At 36.6% G+C, this 25,646-nt stretch overlaps 1 protein-coding gene across 3 annotated transcripts in view; it reads left to right on the top strand.

Annotated features, from left to right (window-relative positions):
• Nucleotides 1-25,646, top strand: part of RTTN (rotatin) — a 142,457-nt gene that overhangs the window by 14,642 nt on the left and 102,169 nt on the right. For all 3 annotated transcript variants that reach the window (XM_045790253.2, XM_087869736.1, XM_045790255.2), the window contains exons 10-17: nt 1,312-1,427; nt 11,065-11,235; nt 16,308-16,520; nt 18,087-18,199; nt 20,163-20,289; nt 22,693-22,818; nt 23,336-23,452; nt 24,251-24,390. In XM_045790253.2, the coding sequence (XP_045646209.2) occupies nt 1,312-1,427; nt 11,065-11,235; nt 16,308-16,520; nt 18,087-18,199; nt 20,163-20,289; nt 22,693-22,818; nt 23,336-23,452; nt 24,251-24,390 (1,123 nt within the window). The remainder of the gene's footprint in view (nt 1-1,311; nt 1,428-11,064; nt 11,236-16,307; nt 16,521-18,086; nt 18,200-20,162; nt 20,290-22,692; nt 22,819-23,335; nt 23,453-24,250; nt 24,391-25,646) is intronic.

The raw sequence follows: 25,646 nt of genomic DNA on the forward strand, positions 1-25,646 counted from the left end.
GCATTAAAAATGTTTTATCCTGAGGAGAACCAAATAACCCTAACTTATCACTGACTGAGTAACTCTGCTTCCAGCAGCTAGAAGCACACATTAGTTCATGTACTAGTAATGTGAAATGAAGGCTGAACTTTGGCATCATAAAGTATATATGTTTGTCTGCATGGTATACTGAGAAGAACAGTTTCAGATTTAATGATTTCTCATTTAACCTTTTCTTAATTTGCTGTAAAAAGTCAGATTGATAATTATGAAGCTATATCTTGGTACATAAAATTTTCTAAATGTTCTCTTGCCCTTTTGTGATAAATTATTGCATAATTTGTAATTGTTCAATATCATAAGAGATTTCTAAGAGAACTTGCTCCAGCTGTTCTAATGGAACAATTAATCTAGACCCTTATGATTTGGTAGTTTGCTTTACTTTTATTTATTGGAAATTGACCTTTGGCATGTGGGACAGGGAGTCTAGATTGAATGTTCACCTTATGGATAGTAGAGTTCCTTTGTTATTCTGTCTCTGTGGAGAAAAGAGATGGCTTTGGTGGGTGTGACAGAGCAGTTTCTTCTGGAATTTTTTTTTTTTTTTAAAGATTATTTATTTTAGAAAGAGAGAGCAGGCTAGTGGCAAGGCCGGGGGGGGGGTGGAGAAAGAAAGGGAGAATCCTTAAGCATACTCCTTAATCCGAAATCAAGAAGTCAGATACTCCACTGACTGAGTCACCCAGGCACCCCTCTTTTGGAATTTTTATAGAGTTTTAAGTCTAGAGGCTTGAGAACCTGTTTCAGGTGGATTTTCTTGAAGTTTCTTCAGCGGATGCCTTTATGCACATTTATTCCTTTAGTTGGTCCAGTGCAAGCTCAGCTTCCCAGGCTGCTCAGGTGTGTGGTGTAATTCTTACTTCTGACAAGGTTTAAGCCTTCTACCATTAAATAGGAAATTAATGGAATGCACTTTCTAAACCTAACCTGGTGCTTTGTCACATATTACATGTAACACAGAAGGTCTCTGAATTAGAAAAATTTTAATCTACCTCACAGCATTTTTAGATTTTGCTACTTTCTTCTTGAATATCTTTCTCACTTCTGAGCACATTGGATTTGTTGTGGTTAAATAGTACTGGAACAGAAGTATTAATGGTGGTTGTAGATTGTGACTTCCCTATTCATCTCTTTCAATGATTCTAAAGACATCAAAAAAATAAAAAGAAATAGGAGTTCGGGGGCATGACTAAGAAGAGGATTGAGCAGTATGATATCTAGCTGTTCATTTGAAAGTTAACTTTTTTTCTTCTCTCCTGTTTATGTTCCTAGGTAGTAGACAAATGATAATAAGAGTTCTGGAATTGCTTGCAGAGGATATGATACTTATTGGTGAAGCAATTTCAGAAGATATCTGGGATGACAGCAGCCTTTTTGCTATAGATATGGTGAGAATCAGTGTTTTCCTTGGGATATGATAAATAGTATTTTATTTATTATTTATTTTATGATAAATAGTATTTATTTATTTATTTATTTATTTTATTTTGATCCTTTTAAAGCTGGTTTCATTTGTCTTATTAGTCTTTAATAGCTTTCTTTCTAACCACTATGTTCCAGGCTTATTTGTGCATTCTGGAACAGGCCATTTCTCTAGAAATTCTAGTTACTTAAATTAATTAATTAATTTTTGATTCTGGTTACTTGTAATGGGATATATATTGGGACTAAAAACAGTCCAATGGGGTCCTTATAGCTACTGTCATATCATTTTTTCCATTAGTAATTGAACTAGGAAATATGTACCTAGAAAAAATGACTTCAGATTGCTATTTTTCACATTTTAATCTTGTATTTCCTTTCTCATATTTGTACTGTTGCTCAAAAATTCTTAGTTTTTACCAATATCGACATAATTGCTTATTAGCTTTAACTTCTGCACATACTAAGTAATTTCAGAATAGTAGTGTTAGTATCACTGTGGTCAATAACTGATCCAGTTCAAGATTTCTTGGCAGTTCTTGTTGACTAGGACTAAATCTCACTAAGAATAGACAGTCAGGGGGCACCTAGGTGGCTCAGTAGGTTGAGCATGTGACTTTTGATTTCAGCTCAGGTGATGATCTCACTGTCATGAGATTGAGCCCCACGTTGGGCTCTTGCTGAGCAGAGTCTAACTGAGATTCTCTCTCTCCTTCTCCCTCTGTCCCTCCCCCTACTCAAGCTCTCTCTTGCAGTACTTTCTCTCTCTCTCAAATGAATAAATAAAATCTTTAAAAGAAAAAAGAATATACAGTCAAAAAACTGTATTCTTTTCTCCATTACCAATTTATTATGCAGTTATATTTGTTTTAATTTGTTTTTACTTTGGCGAATTGTTTTCTCCTTGTAAACATGTAATTCAGAGACGTTCCCCTCTCATCCTGTTCTCTGGTTTTCCATTTTTATTTTAGTTTTTGCAAATATAAGCAAGTAAGCATGTAGATTATCATTGCTCTTCCCACATCTTACACAAGAGATAGTATGTCACATGTGGTTTTTACACCTTGTTTTTATAACTTAAAAATATATCCCTTGTGCACGGAATAATAGGTATGGAGATTTTTTCATGTCCATATGTGGAGGTGTTCATCATTCTGTTTTATAGGCTACAAGTGTCTCAGTGTGTGTTCGCCTGGTCTCTTATTCTTGGACACAATTGCTAATATAAATTATGTGATATGAATAACATGTATATGTCATTTCATACATGTACAAGTGTGTTTCTGGGGTAGATTTCTTTAAGTAGGATTGCTGTATCAAAAAGCTTGTTAGGGGGCGCCTGGGTGGCTCAGTTGTTAAGCGTGTGCCTTCGGCTCAGGGCATGATCCCCGCTTTCTGGGATCGAGCCCCACATCAGGCTCCTCCGCTGGGAGCCTGCTTCTTCCTCTCCCACTCCCCCTGCTTGTGTTCCTTCTCTCGCTGGCTGTCTCTCTCTGTCAAATAAATAAAATCTTTAAAACAAACAAACAAACACAAAAAACCCCAAAAGCTTGTTAGAGGGAGGGTGAATATGGAGACGGGCAAAATGGATGAAGGGGAATGAGAGGTGCAGGCTTCTGGTTATGGAATGTCTAAGTCATGGGGATGAAGGGTACAGCAGTACAGCATAGGGAATATAATCAATGATATTGTAATAGCATCATATGGTGACAGATGGCAGCTACACTTGTGAGCATAGCATAAAGTATAGCTTGTGGAATCACTGTATTGTACACCTGAAACTAAATGTAACGTTGTGTGTCAACTGTACTAAATTGAAAAAGTAAATGTATTTTAAATCATAGATATTGTTGCATTCTCCTATGTAGCTATACCATTTCATTCACTCACCAGCAGTTTATTAGAATGTGTTTTCTCCTACACATTCAGCGGTATGGTTTATAGTCAAACCTCAGATTTTCGCCATTCCGATAACTGAGATATGGTATGTCAGTGTAGTGTTCATTTGTTCTTCTCTGTGAGTAAAGCTGAGCATTTTTTTTGTAACTTTAAGGGTCATTTTCATTTCTTTTTCTATAAGCAGTCCAGGCATTTATCCATTCATCATCCATTTATTTCTTGGGTCATTGGTCTTTTGTTCTTTTAACTGATTTCTATGAGCTTTTATATATTAAGGACATTGACTTTCCAAGACAAGTTGTAATTTTAGTCCCTCAGGTTTTTTTTTGTTTGGTTTTTTTTTTTTGTTTTTACTTTCCTGATGATGCTTTTGACTCTGCAAAATCTTTTATTCATTTTTTTTTAAAGATTTATTTGAGAGAGAGAGTGTGAGCACAGATGGGAGGGGCAGAGGGAGAGGGAGAGAGAGAATCTTCAGCAGACTCCCCAGTGAGTGAGGACCCTAGTGTGGGGCTCCATCCCACAGCCCTAAGATCACGACCTGAGCCGAAATCAAGAGTTGGAAGCTTAACCGACTGAGCCACAGGCACCCCTTCATTTGTTTATTTTTATATAGCTGGCTTTAACAATTTCTTTTTAAAAAATTGGTTCTGAATTTGAATCATAGAAAGATTTTCTTTATACCTTGGGAAAACGTGCTCTATCTTTCCATTTCTTGAAGTCTACATTTTTGTCTCTCAAGAGTATCTTTCTCATATAGATTTTGCACATTTCTTATTGTTTATTCATATATATGTGTGTGAATATATATATTTGTGGGGGTGTTTAACAGCTTTATTGAAGTGTAATTGACATATAATAAGTTGCACATGTTTTAAAAAGTTTTTGGATACATTTTGACATAGGGATATGCATGGTATAGATTAGTTTGCATTTTCTTGAATTTTGGATGTATGAACTCATACGCTTTTTTGTCTGCCATCTTTCAGTAGGATTACTCTGAGATATTGCCATGTTGATGTGTGTATCAGTAGTTCATTTTATTACTAGATGCCATGTTCTTATATATTTTTTTAAGATTTTATTTATTTATTTGACAGAGAGAGACAACGAGAGAGGGAACACAAGCAAGGGGAGTGTGAAAGGGAGAAGCAGGCTTCCCACCGAGCAGGGAGCCCAATGCAGGGCTCTATCCCAGGACCCTGGGATCATGACCTGAGCCGAAGGCAGACGCCTAACGGCTGAGCCACCCAGGCGCCCCTAGATGCCGTGTTCTTTGCTATTTGTATTTCAGTAGGGAAGATAATTTTGGAGAGTATGGCTTTATTTATTTATTTTTTTGAAGAAAGTGTTTTGATAAGTAATATTTCACATGAGTGATCAACATGTATGTGTACAGGAACCTCAGGAATGTTAGCATACAACATATTATTTTCTTAATATTTTCTTAAATGTGTAAACTAGTGGTATGTCTCCATGTAATTGGAAACTGTATTCTTTTTTACATTTCAATATATCATAAATCATTTGTCATTTTATACTTTCAGTTTTAAAATTATCATGTGATTTCTTTTAAGAATGGACATTCTATTCTATTAATGTAAACTGGTAACTTATGTCTTTCTTTTTTTGTTTATGCTTGCCTTGTTAGAGAAGCAAAAGCAAAATTTATTAGTCACAAAAATATATATTGATTCCCATAGTTGCCAGTTCTTTTTCCTCTATGTTATTTTGACCTAGGTCTGCCTATGTTTTATTTATTTTATTTTATTTTTTTAAAGATTTTATTTATTTATTTGACAGAGAGAGAGACAGACAGTGAGAGAGGGAACACAAGCAGGGGGAGTGGGAGAGGAAGAAGCAGGCTCCCAGCAGAGGAGCCTGATGTGGGGCTCGATCCCAGAACCCCGGGATCACGCCCTGAGCCGAAGGCAGACGCCCAGTGACTGAGCCACCCAGGCGCCCCTGCCTTTGTTTTATTAAACTTTGTTATGGACTGCCCGATCCTTGTGAATAGAGGTTAGACAAAATACTTATGTTTGTTTAATACCAAAACCTGTGTGTGGAAAACCCAAACTTTAAGAGGCGTGCATGCATGCGTGCGCACACGCACACACACCCCTCTTGAAAAGAGAAACACGTATTTTACAATAGGGATAATGTATTGTTTCAAGTCCTTCAATTTCTTTATCCATAAAATAGGGATAATAGTTCTTAATCTTAGTTTTTCTTTAATCCTTAAGGTTATCATACTATTTGGTAGTACTTTTAGAAGATTTTCACATATTGAAGGTTTTCAACAAGTGATTTTTTTCTTAGAAGTGTGAAGAATGTTTTATCGGTTGCTTCTTAAATTAACTTAAGATTTTCTTGGCCAGAACATTTATCTGTAAAAGTTAGTCATTCACTTTTAACTTTTGGCTGCTGATCTTTTATGATTCAATGAATTATTTTTACTTTAAAGGTTAAATCTGTTGTAGAAGTGCCAATTGGTATGATAGAAATGTTAAATAAAACAGTACTGCATAAAATTATATTTGATTTACTTTTACTTGTTTGAAAGAATGAATGCCTCCTAAGAAAAAAATCTCATTCCTTTGGGTATATATTAATAGAAGCAAATAATAGACTTTCTTAATGTCCCTACTTTTATCAAGTTTAAAAAGGAAGATAGAAGCAGTATTTTTGTTGAGTCATTAAAGGAACGAAATAATGTGTTTCTACCAATTGAGAAAGTAGATACGTAAGGATACGTAATCAAATCTCCAGACTTCCCAGTAATGTTAATAACAGTCATGTCTGGAGCTCCGTAGCTTGGTTTGTGTAAGCATTGTCAAAAGCACCCCCCCATCTCCTGCATTGAATGTTTTTATTTCCCTTGAAGTAAATAAAAGAAAAAAAAATTTTTTTTGTTGAACTTACGTTTTGTTAAGATCAAAAATTTGCTAAGCACTTATAAAAGTTAGGTTGACCTTAAGTATGTCATTCCTTCTTTGCTTCCCTTTGAAATCAAGTCTGTTTTATCTTCATTTACATGATAAGTTAGGTTCAAGAAGCATGGATCTTTACCTCATGCCTGATAACCCCAGACCTCTGGGGGCCGTCTGCTGTTCATGTTTTGCCCTTCTTCTTTCTGTCGCTACTGTCACTGCAGTGTCATGAAAAACAGTCTTTTCTCCTCCTTTATGACTCATTGCTTCCACATTCCCATCTGACCTGCTGTGAGTGGGTAACTTAGCTATTCAGGCATGTTGAAGAATTGCTGGTTGGAGTTCAAGTGGGGCTGAGAGCATTGTGAACGCATCTAGAGAGAAGGGCTTTGTACCCAGTAAGGGCTCAGTGAGGGAAAGTGAAGCCGACTGTGAATTTATAATTGGGTGAGTGGAATCTCTAATTAGCATAGGCCTCCCCTGCTGCTGCCACCAGGCCAGAGACAGTTATTTTAGTTCACCAAACATTTCTTGATTGCCCATTATATGCCAGGCACTGGGGGTGCAAGATGAATAAGAGGCAGTTCTTTTCATTCTTGTGGAAGATAGATACTTCTGCTGTGACACCAGTAAAACAGAGGTAAGCATAGAGGAATATTAGTTTAAAAAGAGTTTAGGGATAGCACTTACTCTGTTGTAGTCCCTGTTTAAGCACTCTATGTTTATGAAGTCACTTAATCATCATGACCCTATGAGGCAGATAACACATGCTATAGATGAGGAAATGGAGGCTCAGTTTCTTTTTCAAAGTCACTTAAGAGTCTAGGTTTTCAATCATGTTTTATTGCCAAGGATGCCTTGACAACACTCCCATCTTAGAATCTCGGGGTGGGGGGCACTTTTTTAAAATCATGACTGAGCTGAGTCATAAATTATAAGTATGATTTGGCTAAGCGGTAAAGGTAGGGTTTTTATCTGGCAGAGGCTAAGAGAAGGACAGGGAGGAATGCATAGTGCTGACTGGTGGTGAAGGGGAGGGCTGGTGGGGGCATGCAAGCTATACAGCACAAAACTCAAAGTGGAAGATATGGGAGAGACACTGGTGGGCCGTAGGGTGTGCTCCCTGGTGCTGAGTAGTTTGGCCTCCATTCTAAAGGCGGGATGGCCTTGCTCTTCCACAGGAGATGCCTGGCGAGGTTGCACAGGCTGCGGCGGAAGGGAAGTGCGGAGTCTGATGCTGGAAGCATGGTGGGGGGCAGAGCCCAATCCAGTTGCTCATTTCAGAGGCTTCACAGTATTTACTACCTATTTTGTAATGTGCAGATAGTAGAGAAATTGTGTTTGTACTGTAAATTCTGTTTTATTGAGAATATTTGGAATATTTTGCTAATCTGATTTAATGCTATACCTTCTTTTGTAAAAGCTATAAATATCCTCTGGAAACTGGCCTTTCTCACCCTCTCCATCAACTACTTCATAGCATTTTGAACATTTCTAGCCCAAAGAATTAAAACTGTAGACAAATTTCTGTTGTTTTTCAATCCTTTCTTCTCTTAAAACATTAAAGCAAAGCAAACTTTTTTTTCTTAGAAGATTACAAGCCTGATTCTTCATAGTACTTTCTTTTTATACTATTTTGAGAAGCACTCAACGTATCATTAGAATTATTAAGGTTATTTGAAACAATTTCACAAATAGAATTTTAGAAGAAGCTCTACAATACTGAGATTTTATTTATATATTTATTTATTTTTTAAAGATTTTATTTATGTATTTGACAGAGAGAGAGAGACAGCCAACGAGAGAGGGAACACAAGCGGGGGAAGTGGGAGAGGAAGAAGCTGGCTCCCAGCGAAGCAGGGAGCCTGATGGCGGGGCTCGATCCCAGGACCCTGGGATCATGCCCTGAGCTGAAGGCAGACGCTTAACGACTGAGCCACCCAGGCGCCCCAATACTGAGATTTTAAATTAATGTTCATTAATTTAAATTGTGTCAGAGTTAATGTTGAATAACAGATATGTTGTTTGTAGGTGTATAAAAGTTTTATTTTAATGGAGAGGGGCTGTGTGGAAGAATTTCATGTGAAAATAGTAAGATCGTCTCTGTGTTTCTAGTTTGTTTTCTTTAGACTGGTAGTTATTAATATAATGGCTTCTGGTTTAAATTTTATTAATTTTTAGTTTTATTTTCTTTGGATTAGAGAAGATACCTTTAAGTGTATTTTGAAGTTTTCTTTTTGGTTAAGGAAATGGTTAGTTTTTGTCAGGGTTTCTTGGATACTTCAAGAATTGTATTCTTTGAAATGTTCAAAGTTTATATCTACTTATTTATGAATTAAGTTAAAAATGACTGGGTTAAAACCTGTATGACCATCTTTGTTTCAATAACAGGTTTTGCTTGATATTGTATGTCAGTCAGACTACATAGACTCAATTCATATTGGGTCTTTACTCTTAATTATGCATTTCATCAAGAGAAAATGACCCCCTTTATCAAATTATTTTTGCCCTGAATTATTCATTATTCCTATTTCATAGATTTTTTTATTCATATTTCACTACACATTTAATTTTAACCTTTTATGCACAAAGATAAAGGTATCTTTTTATATGTGTCAATTATTTTGTTTTTTACTTTAATATGAAATCATATTTGACTTACAGGAAAATTTAAACTTTTTGTAGCACAGTTATGCTTGGTCTTCTCTCAAAAATTTTTGCTATTTCTTTTGTTTCCTTTTTAAAAATTTTTTACTGTATTGAATATTTTGTCTTCTTTTTTACTTCTCTAATGATTTAGAAAGTATCATAGTTTTAATTTTGTGTTTGTTTTAAAACTCAACACTATCAAATGATCCATGTAAATAACAAGAGTTTTTCTCATCTATGTAATTTGTGTGTGTGGTAAAATATATATAACATAAAATTTACTATTTTAACCCTTTTTGAGTATATAATTCAGTGTCATTAAGTACATTCACATTGTACAATCACACTGTTTATCTCCAAAACTTTTCCATCGTCTCAAACTGAAACTCTGTACCCTAAACAGTAACTCTCCTTTCCCCTTTGCCCCAGCCCCTGGCAGCTACTATCCCACGTTTTTCTTGATGAAATTGACTGTTGTAGGTACCTCATGTAAGTTCAGTGAATCATACAATATCCGTCTTTCTGTGTCTGGCTTATTTTACTTAGCATAATGTTTTCAAGGTTCATCCATGTTATGTCATATGTCAGAATTTCATTCCTTTTTAAGGCTGAATAATATTTCATTGTATGTACATACAGCATGCCACATTTTGTTGATCTGTTCATCTCTTGATAGACACATTTCCACCTTTTAGCTACTGTGAATACTGTTTCTGTGAACAGTGATTTACAAGTATGTGTTTGAGTCTCTGCTTTCGATTCTCATAGGTATATTATCCAAAACTGAATTTGCTGAATCGTATAGTATTTTTATGTTTAATTTTCTGAGGAACTGCCATACTGTTTCCATAGTGACTTGACCATTTTACATATTCACCAGCAATGCACAAAGATTCCAGTTTTGCTGCATCTTTGCCAACACTTGTTGTTTTCCATTATTTTTGATAATAGCCATCCTAATGAATGTGAAGCCATATCTCATTGTGGCTTTGATCCTTGATATAATTTTTTTAGGCATCATACCTTTTAGCTTTGCTTCCAATATATTTATCCTAGAATAAAAAAAAATTCTGGCATACATTTTTATCCTTAGTTTCAGGTTATTTCCTATTTTTATTTTCATATATTCTCAGTAGAAAGTTAAAATCTCCAGTGCTCGTTTTTCTACTATCTTACTGATGCTGTCCTTTTACCGGCTCGTTGACGGGGGCATGTCGGCTTATGTAAGATGTTATTTTGGTCTGTATTGTTATGATTTGCAAGTTAGCCGACTAGGTTGTAGCTTTCTCTTTGTATTTTATGTATGCCTTTCAATGTAAAGGATATAACTTCTAGTTAAGTACTAAGTTATCTATAAATTTATGATGGCAGAACACTTGCCTTGAAACAAACCTTATTACGTGGGGAGTTCATACAATTTTATGTTTAATTGTTTTTTAATGATCTGACTTTCCCTGTTTCATTTCCTTAGTAATTTTAGGATCAGTTTGAGGGCAGGGATGTCTCTTGTACTAATGCATTTTCCCCCATTATACCTGCCACTGTGTTAAGCATATAGTAAGCCTAATAAATACTTGACGAGAGATTTGCATGCTGATTTTTGAAGTTAGAATAATTAAGCACTAGAAACTAGGAGGAATTTATATTTCATTAAGCTTTTGTATTTTGTTTATTTTTATTCATTATTAGTTAGAAATACTGTTTGAAAAATCGTTAGGTGTGCTTATTTTTCACTTGTACTGCTTTAAATTATTTCAGCAGGTATGGGTTATTTTTTTTTTTAAAGATTACATTTACTTATTTATTTGTCAGAGAGAGAGAGAGAAAGAGAGAGAGCACAAGCAGCGGGAGTGGTAGGCAGAGGGAAAACAGGCTCCCTGCTGAGCAAGGAGCCTGATGCGATGCTGGATCCCAGGACCCTGGGTTCATGACCTGAGCTGAAGGCAGACGCTCAACCGACTGAGCCACCCAGGCGTCCCGGTATAGGTTATTCTTATAGGGAAGAATAAATTTTTGTTTTGGTTTTTGTTCTTTAGTCATAATATTTTAAATTGTTCTCCGTGGAATTTTCCATACTGGTTCCCTAAAGTTAGTTTTTTTCCTGTTCGTGTTTAAATGTCTGCAGAAGGAGAAATTGCTCATGGTGTTGGGGTCCCTGGGAGATACCATGTGCTACCATAAAAGTAGAGTGAGCTTGGACCAACCAGAGGTCGTGCTGGTACACCACCGAATGGCCTTTGTCAGTGTTTCTCTGTTTGCAGTCCGAGTGCTGCAGATGCTTCTCCCTGTTGAAAAGGTAAGGCAGGTAATGTTGCTTGTAGTTCACGGAATATTACAAGTAAGTGCTCTATCGTGTATTTCTTCTGATCATTTCATGCTGTTCAAAGATTGTATTGGAAATGTAGTCATTGAGAAAGACTAACATTTCTGAACAGTTTTGACAAATCACTTGATAGAAAAAAACAGTAATTCTAAAAAAAATTTTTCTTTAGGTAACTTAAAATTGTAGTGTAACATGTTGAGAAAAGTACATAGTTCAGTGCATTTTTACAAAGTGAATATATCTGTGTTTAAGAAGTGATACCACCCCAGAATATGAAATGGAATATTATCAGCATTTCAAAGGTCCCTTCCCATCCATTACCTCTCCTTCCGTCCTCCAAGCTAAACTCCTCCTTTCTGACTTCTGTTTTTCAACATTACATAAATGGAATTATAAGGTATGTACTTGCTCAAGATCTTTTTTGAGGTTCATCGCTGTTGTTGCTATAGCAGTTGTTTGTTAAGTTTTTATTGCAAGATACGATTCCATTTTTTAACTGTATGTTAAAGATGATTTTTGTAGGTGTACGTATTTCTTTAAATCATTTCTGAATTTGAATGGTAGTGGTAAAATATCTACAGTGATTCATGCTCATGTGTTTTGTAGTGTACTTATTGCAAAAAGAAAGGTGTGGTATGTTTTAATAAAAGTACAGAAGAAGTTATTGCAACTAAAGAACTATTTCCTGTGCCTTTTGTTGTCCTTTGTTATAGACATTTGCCCTTTTGTTTTGGAGAATTCTGTAGAGCATATAGTCTAAACTCCATTTTTTCATAACACTTATATATGCAATATATTATCAGGTCACCTGGGAAAGCAAGAACAAAACATTAATTTTTTATTAAAGATTTATTTATTTATTTGAAAGAGAGAGAGAGAGAGCACGCACAAGCAGGAGGGGCAGAAGGAGAGCCTGATGTAGGGCTCGATCTCACCACCCTGAGATCACGACCTGAGCCAAAACCAAGAATCAGATGCTTAACCAACTGTGCCAAAACATTAAATTTTAAATTTAGTATTTTGCTTTAAGGAAAAGGGCCTCACTTTTGTTAATTTTAATTTTAAACTTTCATTCCTTAGTTACTGTGAAGAAGTGACTAATCTGAAGAAAATTTCTGTTGTGAGGAAATTTTCCAATGTTAGAAGTGTTATAAATTGAAGAATTCCAGTCATATAAGATTGTAATTGCATTTAAAATATGGAAGTCTCACTTTACATAATATTATATAACTGAAAAATTAGTGCTACATTAGCTTGTTATTATTATTACCTGTAGATCAATCTATAGGTTGAAATATTGATGGAAAACTTATCAGTTATATCATATAGTTTTATTTATTGCTTTTTGATTATAGATTCTTTTCATTTATGTGCTTTTTGGGCAGGAATCAATTAAAGTAGAAATCAATAATTTGTTTTATTTTGAGTTCAGTGTTAGAATAATAAAAAGTCTCCATGCCTTTTTTACTTTTTGAAGTTTGTTATTTTTTATTTATTTGTTTTTGTTTTTGAAGGCAAATAAGTATCTGAATTTTGGTAGCTCTCTTAAATACATAACTTGGCACTTCATTAGAGTAGTAAATAAGGCCATGGAGGAGATGGTAATTACGGTATCGGTTTATAGATGGTTGTAATTGCTTTGATTGATTAAAAACTTTAAAATGAGATCTAAACAAAGATCCTCTGCCATTGCTGTTAAATGTCTTCTTTCAGTTCATATAAGTACAAGATTATGCTGCCCTCTGCCTGTTGCTGGCCCACCAAAAGTTGAAGTGCAGTTTGATTCTGAAACTTCCAACCTGGAAAGTGGTTTTTAAATATTTGAGTTGCCACTTCTCAAATATGTAATTTGGAAGTTGGAAAATGATAACATGAATGTGTGTAGTTCCTGGATTTGAAAGTTTTGGCAAAATGGCCTTGAAGGCCTTTTGGAAGTTGATAATTACTGGTTTGAAAAGATTTTGGACAATACCTATGTACAGGTTAAAACGATGCGTTAGTAATCTTATGAAAAATAATTTGGTTGGGTAAATCAAATTGGTAAAAAGTAAGACCTAAAAGTGCTGGCTCTGTGCTGTTGGCAGGATCCAGAGCATCCTAGAAGCCTCTGTGACTGTTTCTTAGCTAGCTGACTAAGCGTAAGGAAGAATTTATACCACAAGGCTTTGGCTTTTTCAGTGAGATATACATATATAATCTAATAATTTGCTAAAGGTGATAGATTCAGAGCAGCACTTCTCAAAGTGTAATGTGCAGATGGATCACCTAGGATCTTGCATATTCCCATCCTTTAGTTCTGGAGTAGGACTTGAAAGTCTGCGCTCTAACAAGCCTGTTAGATAATGATGTACCCGCTCCGAGTGGGAAGGTGGAGAGAGCAGCATCATGCCCCTTTCCCCCTCAGCACATGAAATGATGTTGTTGACTGCTTTTATCTAATAGTGGTGATGGATTTGCACTGAATTGTCTTCACTTTTAGTTCTGACTGACATGTGACTAATGCTTATATATGTAGGACAGCTGTCTTCAGTCTGTCGACTGTGATCAGTCCATTGGGCCATGCCAGCATTAAACTTGAGACTGTAGCATGGTGCTTTGAGTTGCTGAGATGATGAAATTTCAAATGTAGGGACAAAGAGTGAAGATGTCAGAATTCCTTAGTGTTTGGGGGTGAAAAGAAGAAAGAAAGGATATTAATATTTATTAATTAAGATATGCTAGACATCTGCTCAGTGCTTAATTCTCACATCAGCTATTCTTACTTTTCTGACTAGAGTCAGAGAAAGCTCTTTTAAAATTAGAACACAGTGCCTTTAGCATTAGATCCATGAAGATTTGATATCTTAGCATAGGGCCCAACTCAGAAAATCTCCTTGGCTAATTCTTTCTCTTCCTAACCTTTGAAAGGAGTGGAACCCCAGGACTGACCGAGGTCCTCATGAGATATGATCTCAGTTGCAGTCTCAAATACCGTCAATTTGCTGACACCTGCTGGATTTATAGTTCCAGAACACATGTGTCATCTTAACTACAAACTCACATTTATTCACCATCCTTTTTGACATTTTCACTTGGGTGACAGTTGATGTTTCCAGCAAACCTGTCTCAACCCCAGTTCTTCACTTCTGTTTTTGTTCTTTCTACAGTCTTCCCTCTCCAGGTAGATAGCACCTTCACTCTTCTAGTTGGTTGTTGATCAGGCAGAACGCTTAGCATCATCCTTGATTCCTTTCACACACACACCTAGATATAGTCCCTCTGCAGAATTTGTCATTTCTTCCTTGACATCTATCTGGAATCTGAAAAGTTCTTGCCATTCCCACTGCTGTTACCAGGATTTAAGCACCTTTCATGCCTAGATTGTTGCAGTAACTTCCTCATTGATGTCCCATCTTCCACCTTTGCACTGTTTCATCTTTTTCCTACAGACTGCTCTTGATACTTGCTTGAAATTTTCCAGTGCTTCCTCCAAAGACAAGTGTTAAGATGACCCCAAGCCTTACCTGATGTGGCCACTTTGCCCCTGAGCCCATCCCTCAGTGTTAGCTGCACTGGCCTCCATGCTGCCAGATCTAGCCTATCTCTGGGTCTTTGTACTTGCAGTTCCCTCTTCTACAAATGCTTTTCCTCCAGATAATCCACGGGGCTCCTCATTCCTCCAAGTCTTTACTCAAATGTCGCCTTATCAGGGAGGCCTTCCCCTCTAGAGAAGTAGCACTTCCCTTGTTCTAGTCCACTTTGTGTCTCTTCCTCTCCATCTTTCCCGTCCCATGTTTGTTTGTTTGTTTTCTTCTTAGCATTGCTGGTCATACCTGATGTCTTATGAAGTATATTGATTTACTCTGCCTTCTTCACTGGAATGTTCACTTTGTGAGGGCAGAGGCTCTGTTTGTTTCCTGTTGTGCCCCCAGGATCTGGCGTACAGTAGGGGCCCAATAAGTATTTGCTAAGTGAGCAAATAATAGGTGATCAGGTAATTCAGTTCACCTCTCTTTTTTCCCACTAAGAGAGATCTTCATAGAATCATGAAATTTCTCTTGACTTTCTAATAGCTGCTATCCTAGTAGCTGTTTGTTTTTTTTTCATGCTTAAGAACTTAAAAATTTGATTCCTTTGGTTTCTGATATTTATTTGGCAACTTTATTTCATTCAGAAGCATTATTTAGCTAATTCAGTCCTTAATCTTAGATTTTCAGGCAGTTACTAATTATCCTTAAACTAGGTTATGAAATAAATGGTGACCAAACCTACTTTAATAAAGACATAATTTCAGCCAAAGTAGTGAGCTCTGCGAAATGATTTTCTCCAAACATTGAATTTTTTATCCTTTTCATTTCCTTAATTGATTCATAGAATCCTATCACTAAACTATAATCATTAAAAAAAACAGAACCCAAACAGTTCTTTCAATTTTAAATCAGTTGATTTGAGGTTAAAAAATGTGTAATATTTCATTTTATACTAATTAAGGGTCAGTCTTCTCTGTATGTTCTAGAACTATTTATTATACAATTTCCCTTTTTCCCTCTAAAATACAAACTAAACAAAAAATCAGTTTCTGTTCAAGTCAGTCTGTAGTTATGTTTGATTTAGTGTCATTCAGCTCAATATGTAGTTAATAAGCCCTGGGTTATGTGTTCAGCTTTGGTAGGGAAGTGCTCGTCTTCAGGAGTTTATTGCATTATTCTGGAGATTTATGTGCACAGGACGAAATACTCAGATCAGAAAGCCTCCTGCCTTCAGTTCAGCGTCAGAGTTATAAACAAGGTGGAGGGTCCAGTTCTGGTTGTTGGTTTGGGGAAGAAGTAAGAATCCTGTGTCCCAGGCTTTGGGAAAGTGTTGAGTTATTCTGGGCAGAGAAAAATTACATTGAGCAAGACACAGAAGTGAGTAGTGTGTGAGGGAATAGAATTTTCTTTGGAAAAGCATAAACTTTGTGATGAGGAATGATAAAAATAGAAAGTTGAGCTAGCTACACTTAGTTCATAGTCTACCATGTTTTTCTTAAAAAGTTTTTAACTTTTTTTTTTTTTTAATTCGTTAAGGCAAGCCACCTTTTACCAGAGCCTATGTCAGCAGCATTATTTCTAGTTTCTTTGGACATGCCTATTTCTTTGGAATATCCAAACATTCACGAAGCTGTTGTGGCATATTTGGAGCAGCTGAATTCTGAAAACTACAGTATTTATAAACGAACTGCAGAGGCTGCTTATTCAATTGAATGTACCTGTAACTTCCTGTCTGATGTTGGGAAGGAGGTAAACAGTTTTGTTAATATCTTTTAAATATTCCTTCGCTACAATATTTAGAAAATGTAACCTATACTTTTAACTCAATGGGCATATAATAACTCAAGTGTTGGAGGTGGGGTACATTATTACGGAATGGTCATTTATCAGATTAAAGTAAGGGTATGGTTTGTATAAAGGTAAATGAAGACGTTCTGAGGCTGACGCGCTGCCGATTGCGCTAAGGAAGCAAGTAAATGAAGACTTTAGAGACATGAATGGTGTGTATTCCTGAAACCAGTGATTTTTAAAAAGGCAATAATTATTATCAGTGTCTTAACATTTAATAGTGAGTTCCTTTTTGAAGTGACTTACTGTGTATGAACACTGTGACAATTGACATAAACACAACTATAAGGGCCATTTTAGTGCTTATCTGTAGACATGTTTCCTTTAATATTTTATAGACCCTTAATACATACTTACACGAAGAGCCTGATTTTTTATTAAATAAAACCATTTAACTAGGTTGTTTGTAAGGTAGGATGACTTTAGGTGCAGTTAGAGCAATAATTATGTATTGTTATTTATCCCTTTTAGAGAAACTATTAATTAGGATGTTTAGTATGTTATCAATGAAGGGGTTAGTGAGTCTTAAAATAGACACTGACTACAATAGTTGTTTACTATTTGAAAGTACCAAAATGAGTCCTGAAGATCTTAAAAAATTAGGACCTAAATTCTTACTCCTTTTGTTCCCTACAGTGAAACTATCTCAACCTCTAATTTTCCTTTATTTACCCGTTATTTTTTTCCTTTTCTTTAGCCATGTCTCAGTGCCACTGGTTTCTGGTTTCCTCCGTGATAGAAGTGCAAATTGTCTTTAAATTGAATTATTTCTGTCGTATTCGGCATGATCAGTTAATTATGCATGTATTGGTTGTCCTGTATGTGTGTAGAAGCAGTCAGGATGTAGAAGGGGAAGTGAATCATAAAAGTATATGAGTCCTGCCTTGAGTCTACAGTTAGTAGGGAGATAGGGCTACAAACAAATAGCCACTCGATTGTAACCTTAAGCCTACTTAGAGGTGAAAAATAGAAAATTTCTTGGGCATTTAGTGAGGAATTTTTCCCACATTTTTCCTCCTATGCTGACATTTTTAGTTTGCTTGTTGGGAAAGTGGACTTAAGCAAATATGAATGGTCTCAAGGTCTCTGAATGATCTAATTTCTTTTTTTTTTTTTAATTTAAATTTTACTTAGTTGACATACAATGCAATATTGGTTTCTGGAGTAGAATTCAGTGATTCATCACTTACATACAACAGCCAGCGCTCATCACAGAAGTGCCCTTCTTAATACCCTTCACCCATCTGTCCCATCCCGTAGCCACCTGCATCCATCAGCCCTCAGTCCTCTATTGTTAAGAGGCTCTTATGGTTTATTTCCCTGTCTCCTTCCCCCACCCTTTCCCATATGTTCATCTGTTTTCTTTCTTAATGAATGATCTAATTTCTTGAAGTTGCTTAGTTAGCTGTTGAGAATTCTATTGTACATGAATTTGACATTTACTGTTTCATTCTGCTCTTTTTTTAGGGAGAGAAGAATCTCTTAGAATTAGTGGAGCTGGCAGACCAAGCCTTGCGAAGCTTTTCCTTTCATCAGCATTTCCCCCTAATAAAGGAAATCATCTGCATGTGTTCAAAGATGTAATATTCTCTTTCTTGATATGATTATATTATTATAGGATGTATTGTGTATGTGTGTACTTAGAAGCAATGAAAACAGAACTGGTCTTAAATCTTGTTACTCTTTTTTAGTCAAAACTGTTTTTATATATGTCTCACCTCTAAACTATATATATATAGCTGCATTAGGGCAGTCAGCTATTTTATTCAAGGGTAAACTTTAAAAATGCCATGCCTGTAATCAAAGTGAGTTATCCCTAGATTTTTATATGTTTGTTTTGGTGTCCATCCAAACTAAGTATTCAAGCATATTTGTTTATTTATCATTAAAGTTTTAATTAATACTTAAATTAAGGGCTTTTTAAATGTTTCATTGCTTCCTACCTTTTTCCTTTATGGATTTTTAGAATGCATCATGCATTGGTTAATTTATTTTGAAGACATTGGGGGTGCCTGGGTGGCTCAGTCGGTTAAGTGTTTGACTGCCTTCGGCTCAGGTCATGATCCCAGGGTCCTGGAATTGAGCCCCACATCGGGCTTCCTCCTCAACAGGGGAGTTTGCTTTCTCCCTCTCCCCCTGCGCATGTTCTCTCTCTCTGTGTCTCACTCTCTCTCTCTCTCAAATAAATAAATAAAATCTTAAAAAAATATTTTGAAGACACTGAAGCAGATTCTTATTTAGAATTTAGTATCTTCATTGCTTTTGGAAAGAGTAAATTCCATGATGATACATGTTGATTAAGTATGGGTTTTTAAAATTAATTAATTTATTACCTCACATAGTTAATGTTTATGTGCGTGCGTGCGCGCGCATGTGTGTGTGTTTATGTGTGGTAAGAACATTTAAGATCTGTTCTCTTAACAAGTATCAAGAATATAATACGGTATTATTAACTGCGGTCATTATAGAGAACATTAGATCGCTAGAATTTGTGCATCCTGAAAAACTGAAACCTTGTACTCTTTGACCAACATCGCCACATTTCCTGTCTTCCTCAGCCCCTGGCCATCACCATTCTGCTCTCTGTTTCTATGAGTTTGACTTTTTTAGATTACACATGTATAAATGAGATTATGCAGTGTATTTGTCTTTCTGTACCAGGCTTATGTTTCTTAGCATATTGTCCTCATGCTTCATCTATGTTGTTACACATGATAGGATTTCTTTCTTTTTAAGGCTGAATAATATCCCATCATATATTTATACTACATTTTCTTTATTTTTTCATCCATCAATGGACACTTGGTTGTTTCCATTTTACTCTTGAACAACGCAGATTTGAGCTGTGAGGGTCCATTTATATGAGGCTTTTTTTCAATAAATATGTATAGTACTGTAAATGTATTTTCTCTTACCATTTTTTAAACTTTTTTTTCTCTCCAGCTTTATTGTAAGAATACAATGTATATATAACACATATAACATATAAAGTATGTGTTAATCGTCTGCTTATGTTACTGGGAGGGCTTCTGGTCAACAGTAGGCTATTACGAGTTAAGTTTTTGGGGAGTCAAAAGTTATACATGGATTTTTAACTGCATGGAGGTCAGTACCCCTAACCCATGTTGTCACAAAGTTCAGCTGTATTGGCTAGAGTGAATAATACTGGGATGACCATGGGAGTACAGATATTTCTTTGAGATGTTGATTTCATTTCCTTTGGATTTATAACCAGTAGTGGGATTGCTGGATCATATGGTAGTTCTATTTTTAACTTTGAGGAAACACTATATTGTTTTCCATAATGGCTGTACCAGTTTACATTCCAGATATGGATTTTTAAAGACTTTTTTGTACTTTTTAAGAGAATATTTTTTTTCCATTGAGACAAGTAAGTGCTTGGGTAAATATTAATACTGGGTTAGTTGAATAAGATCCCAGTTGGAGGAGTTGGAGTAGGAAGAAACCCCGTACACTATGCTTTTCGGTCTCTTTAGTAACTCACTTACCTTTGATGTCTTTGATGTTTTATCTTTTTATCAGTTGGAAATCTGCACAGGCCAGTCCATTACTTCAAGGAGAAAGTCAGAAGGTGTTTCTACGTATGTTATCTCACCCAGTACTGCAAGTGAAAGTTGAAACTTACAATTGCTGTCTGGAAATTATTAAGGTGGGTTTTTTGGTTTTTGTTTTTTGTTGTTGGGTAGAGCTAATAGTGGATTCTCTTATTTTATTTATTTTTTTATGTAGTATTTTATTTTCTAAGTAGGCTCCATGCCCAGCATGGGGCTTGAACTTATGATCCTGAGATCATGGTTGCTAGCTCTGTCAACTGAGACAACCAGTGCCTCTGGATTCTTTTATTAAAACTCTAAAGTTGACATTTTGCACGAGATATAAGAATTATTACCATAAAAATAAATGACAATTAGTCAACTTTAAGAAAATTTTGCCATTAGTTCCCTAAATAGCAAGTCTAGCAATTGAATTGCTTTATTAGAAGATTTGTTAAGAATTACATTTGTGTTGTGTTACTTAGTGAAGGAAGCATTGTAAGAAAATGTTGATTTCTACCATGTATTCAAAAGTCATTTCTGGGGTGCCGGGGTGGTTCAGTTGGTTAAGCGTCTGCCTTTGGCTCAGGTCATGGTCTCAGGGTCTTGGGGTTGAGCCCCATTTCTGGCTCCGCCCCCCCACCCTGGTCCCATGCTGCTCATGCTCTTTTCTCTCAAATAAATAAACAAAATCTTAAAAAAACAAAGAACAAAAGTCATTTCTATGCTTGGGAAAAATTTTAGATTATTACCCTTAAATTTTATAGCGTCAGGTCTGTTTTCTTAGTAATACTTTTCTTCTGAAGAAAATATTTTTCTATCTTTTTAAGTTATAAAGTATTTTAGCATAGACTAGTACATAATATGTTAACTGTTTCAGTATTAAAAAGAACATTGTACATAGGAGAGTACTGAAAAATGTATGTATGTTTCTTGAAAATGTACTGATGGGATGTCTGGGTAGCTCAGTTGGTTAAGCATCTGCCTTTAGCTCAGGTCATGATCATGGGCTCCTGGGAGGAGATAGGATGCAGTTTAGCAGGTAGGACTAGTCTTTGACAGCATTCATAGTGTTTTTTGTGTTGTGAAAAGACCGATATAGGTAGGTTGATGTATTTAGTGATGAGAAAAGAAAGGTGTTTCATTAAGGATTAGGTATTATTACCATTATATGGATTAGTAAACTGAAGGTCAGAGAGTTCAGGGTTGTTTTTCTTTTTTTAAATGTTCTATCTATCTATCTATCTATCTACCTACCTACCTACCTATCTATCTACTTGAGAGAAAGAGAAAGTGTGCATGTGAGCCGGGGGAGGGGCAGAGGGAGAGAGAGAGAGGGAGACTCTCAAGTAGACTCCGCAGCCATCGCAGAGTCCACTGCAGGGCTCAGTCTCACCACCCTGAGATCATGACCTCAGCCGAAATTAAGAATCAGTCACTTAACTGACTGAGTGCCCCAAGTTAAAGAATTTTGAGGAAGTAACTTAAAAAAAAAGATTTTATTTATTTATGTATTTGAGAGAGAGAGAGAGAGGAGGAGAGATTGTGCATGCAAGTGAGGGGAGAGGCAGAGGGGAAAGGAGAGAATCTCAAGCAGACTCTCCACTGAGCAGGGAGCCTGATGCCGGCCTCAGTCTCACGACTCCAAGATCATGACCTGAGCTGAAACCAGGAGTGATGCTCAACCGACTGAGCCACCCAGGCGCCCCAAGTGACAGAGCTTTTATTAAACCATAGGCCAAGGCTACACTCTTTCAAAAGCTTGGAATATAAAGTTATTGTCTAGCATGAAATTAAAATCTAAAGAGAAAAAAATACATAAATACTGTGTAGTGTATGTGTGTGTGTAACCTCTGATTTATTGTTTGTGGTTAAGAAGTAATGTCTTGCAGGGTGAAGAAAATTCCATTTCTGAGAGTCATTGTTGATTTTATTTTTACCTTTTATATTGTATTTAAATTCTGTTAATATTTCAGGTAACTTTTGCCCCCTTCATAAGCAGTCTCTAAGAAAATGCTGTCCTCTATCTCAAATTGAGAAAAGAATTTGTGATGAGTTTGAGAGGTGGCACGGAGTCAGTGCTTTATTCAGGCGCATAGCTGTATTGATGATGAATATCCTGCAGATATGTTGCCCTTCCCTTCCTGCAAAACTTCAAGTCTGTTTTCATTTGAATTGTGTTTTTCTTTCTCAAACCTCAGTAACCAAAATGTGAATACTCTAGGATAAGTTTATTATTATTAAACATTTTTAAAAATGTTTGTCATTATGAACAACTTCAAGAGATTATGATTGTCTCAGAAGTTTGGTTATTTAATTTATCAAAACTGTTGGCAGAAACTAACATAACACATACCTCATGTAGACTCAAAAGGCAAGAGAAGTTTTTTTCATCCTCTATCAGATAAAAGAAAAGTTTCAGTAAAGTGAAAAGTTAAATTAGAATTAAATTGTAAACATAAGAAAGAGGAATCCTTTGGAAAAATCAGTGTCACTAATTTTTAAAAACTATTTTACAGGAATGCTTAGGTGTCCATAATGTCACTAAACCTGTGTCTTCACTTTGTAATGGAATTCATTTTCTACTTCATCCAAAAGTTTTGTATGAAATCTCTGCATTTGGCATGCAAGAGCCCAAAAATGAGGTATGGCATAAGAGTAAATGCAAAAGACAAGTGTAATTATTAGATAACCAGTTAAATCAAAATCCTATTCTAATATACCTAGATAGTATGATGAGAAGTTGGAAAGAAACTTGCTTTTGATTTATGGGTTTAGTTGAGATGTTATTTACATAAAAAGAAATGTTATGGAAAACGCGAGAATCAAGATAGAGCGCATACTTGTTCTCAAAGAATTCAGATGAAACTCTTATGTTTTTCATGTGAGATATGACCTGTACAGTATTATTATAGCCAGCAGGTTATTTCATCAGGGAAATTTTTATTTAATGCAAAAATATACCTTAAAGTTTAGAAAAAAGGATATCATTAGGGAGGAAGAGTGAGAACAGAATGTAAGATGAAGCTATGGAATATAAGCATTTGAAGGAAGAGATGTTAATTAGAGCACTTTCCAGGTCCGGCAGAATGTTATAGGTACACAGGTGACTTTAGCAGGAGCCTCACTTTGTCAGATTACGTGATCCGTGTTGTTGAACAGGTGAATGCTGCTGCCAAGGCCATCCTGCTGTATCTGCTGCAGGGACGATTGATGATGACAGCGGTGACCTGGAACAAGTTTATTGAGTCTCTCTGTCCTGTCATTCCAGTGCTGCAGGTACTCTGGGCAAATCCCCGTTTCCCATACCATTTATCTCGGGTGAGTGTGATTGATTGAAACGCATGCAGACAGCAGAGCTGTCATATGAGAGAAATAAGGAGAAGCCGTGAAGGCTTTGTGGAGAAGGAGCCAGGGAGTGGGTGGCTGTCTTGTTTCTGGCAGAAGGTTAAACCAGGAGAGCTATTTGTCTATGTGTACTTTATGGATCTGGGTGGGAGGTTAAGAAGTGGGGTGCAGGCATTTGGCAGTCACTGTGAAAAATAGAACTCAGCTTTATATAAAGGCTTTTAGGCAAAGCGAACAGTGCTTTTAAAGCAGATGTTATGTAACTAAACTTGCCTTGGAATGCATCCATGTATGTATGTGATCAGAGTGCTGCTTTGATTAACAGGTTCTGGGAAACAGACTTTTCCCGGAGTAATTCTGGACGCTGAGGAGGAGGGAGGGGTAATCAGGGCACTCCCCCGCCTCCATCTCTGTCATGTGGGCACAGGTCTGAAGATCTGGGAGGCACCCATCTAGGGGAGGTGCCGCTACCAGAATCTTGGAAAATAGGAAAATCAGCAAGCGTCAAGAGAGTTGGCATATTTTCCTGAAGTTGTCCAGTATTTCTTAAATACAATTTTATTCAGTCTTCTTACCTCACACAGGTTACTTTGACAAGTGACTATTCACCTGAATTGAAAGAAATTTAGGAGTTGCTCAAGTGGCTAATACAATTCTTGTTTTCAAGTTAAAAAGTTCAGCAGTTTGTATAAAACAAAGAGTAATTTCTCTTTTTCTGGAATCTGTTAGGGCTATGCTGACACAGAGGATCCTTTGGGTGACTCCATTCTCCTCCTGAGCAGAGGGAGTCCTGAGGTGGGTGAAGGGGCTCTGCCCTGCACCACCCGACTGAAGTCCATGCTCCGGCTCCTGCTCGTCAGAAAGCCGTCGTAAGTACAGCACGATCTTCCGCGTGTATGAGATCACTGGGAGCATTCGAAGACAGTAGAGTAATTCTGTCATTCCCAAGTCTGGCAGAACTGAAGAAGTTAAAGGAAAGTGACTCTCCATTGTTAGGCAGAGAGAGGAGACCAGTGCGTGAAACTGAACAGACATGAAGGTGGACCTTTGGGTGCTCTCCTGAAGCCTTCACTGGCGGCCAGCCTCACTGTCAGATCAGCATGCGCTCGGGCGCCGCTGCTCTGAGTGCTGTTCGCCGGTGCTGCGGGCAGGTTACAGAGCCACGCGGATGAGTAGATTGTGTCTTCTCTCTTTAGAAATCGTTAGCCTCTTCTTCTGAACATTTGTTCTGAAAACTAAGTGTTCATAAAAGTGTTGTGGACCAGTTGACCCTATACCAGAGTAAGTAGGCATTTTAATCTTGCTTAGTTTGTCCTCTTATTTGGGAAACTGGAAAAGTGTTCTTTTCTCCACCACTAGTGTGTCATTTAAACTAAAAAAAAAGGAGAAAAATATATTGCCTTCTTTCCCTGTTTGTCAGCGTGACGTGGATCTTCTCTGTTGCTCTCTTTAGGTAAGTGGTTAGATTTCCCCTCACTGAGAAGAAAAAAAAGCTTAGAGTCATGATGGATAAGCAAGATGAAGAGCAAGAGTTGGTTGCAAAGGCTATGAGGAACAGATGTCCTTTTGACAATGGATAACTTTGCTTTACTCAAACCTTACATCAGGATAATAAAGAGGCTTATTTATAAACACATGATCGCACTGAAAAATAAGGAAGTAGGTGGAAATAATCTAAAACATTAAGAGAATGGAGGGAGGAAGATCAAGAGAAGAGACTACAACCATAGCGTAGAGAGTAAAGTTACCTAGAGAGTAAAGTGATGCAGGAAGCAGGAGCAGGGGGAGTGAAAATGTCTGTGCTCCTTATGAGTTGACCTCCATACGACTGGGCAGCGTCTTTATGAATGTGCTACGGTAGTATCTTCACCCCCAGATTTGGTGATGTAGCACAATAGAAGTTTATTTCCTGTTCACCTTTGGGGGCCCACAGTCTCCCGGAAAACAAAGACATACTCATCAGGTGGGACATTCCAAGGGCTTAGAGATCCCCTCCCAGTAGCCCAGGGCAAGGCCAGAGCACTCTTCAGTAAGGTAATTTTCTATCACACAGAACTTAACAACAGTTTGAATTACATATTTGTTCTCATCTAAGTCATTCTACCCTATCCCCACCAGACCTTAA

This window comes from Ursus americanus, chromosome 19 (genome assembly GCF_024610735.1).
Source record: "Ursus americanus isolate L20-20 chromosome 19, mUrsAme1.1.p, whole genome shotgun sequence".
Taxonomy (NCBI): Eukaryota; Metazoa; Chordata; class Mammalia; order Carnivora; family Ursidae; genus Ursus; species Ursus americanus.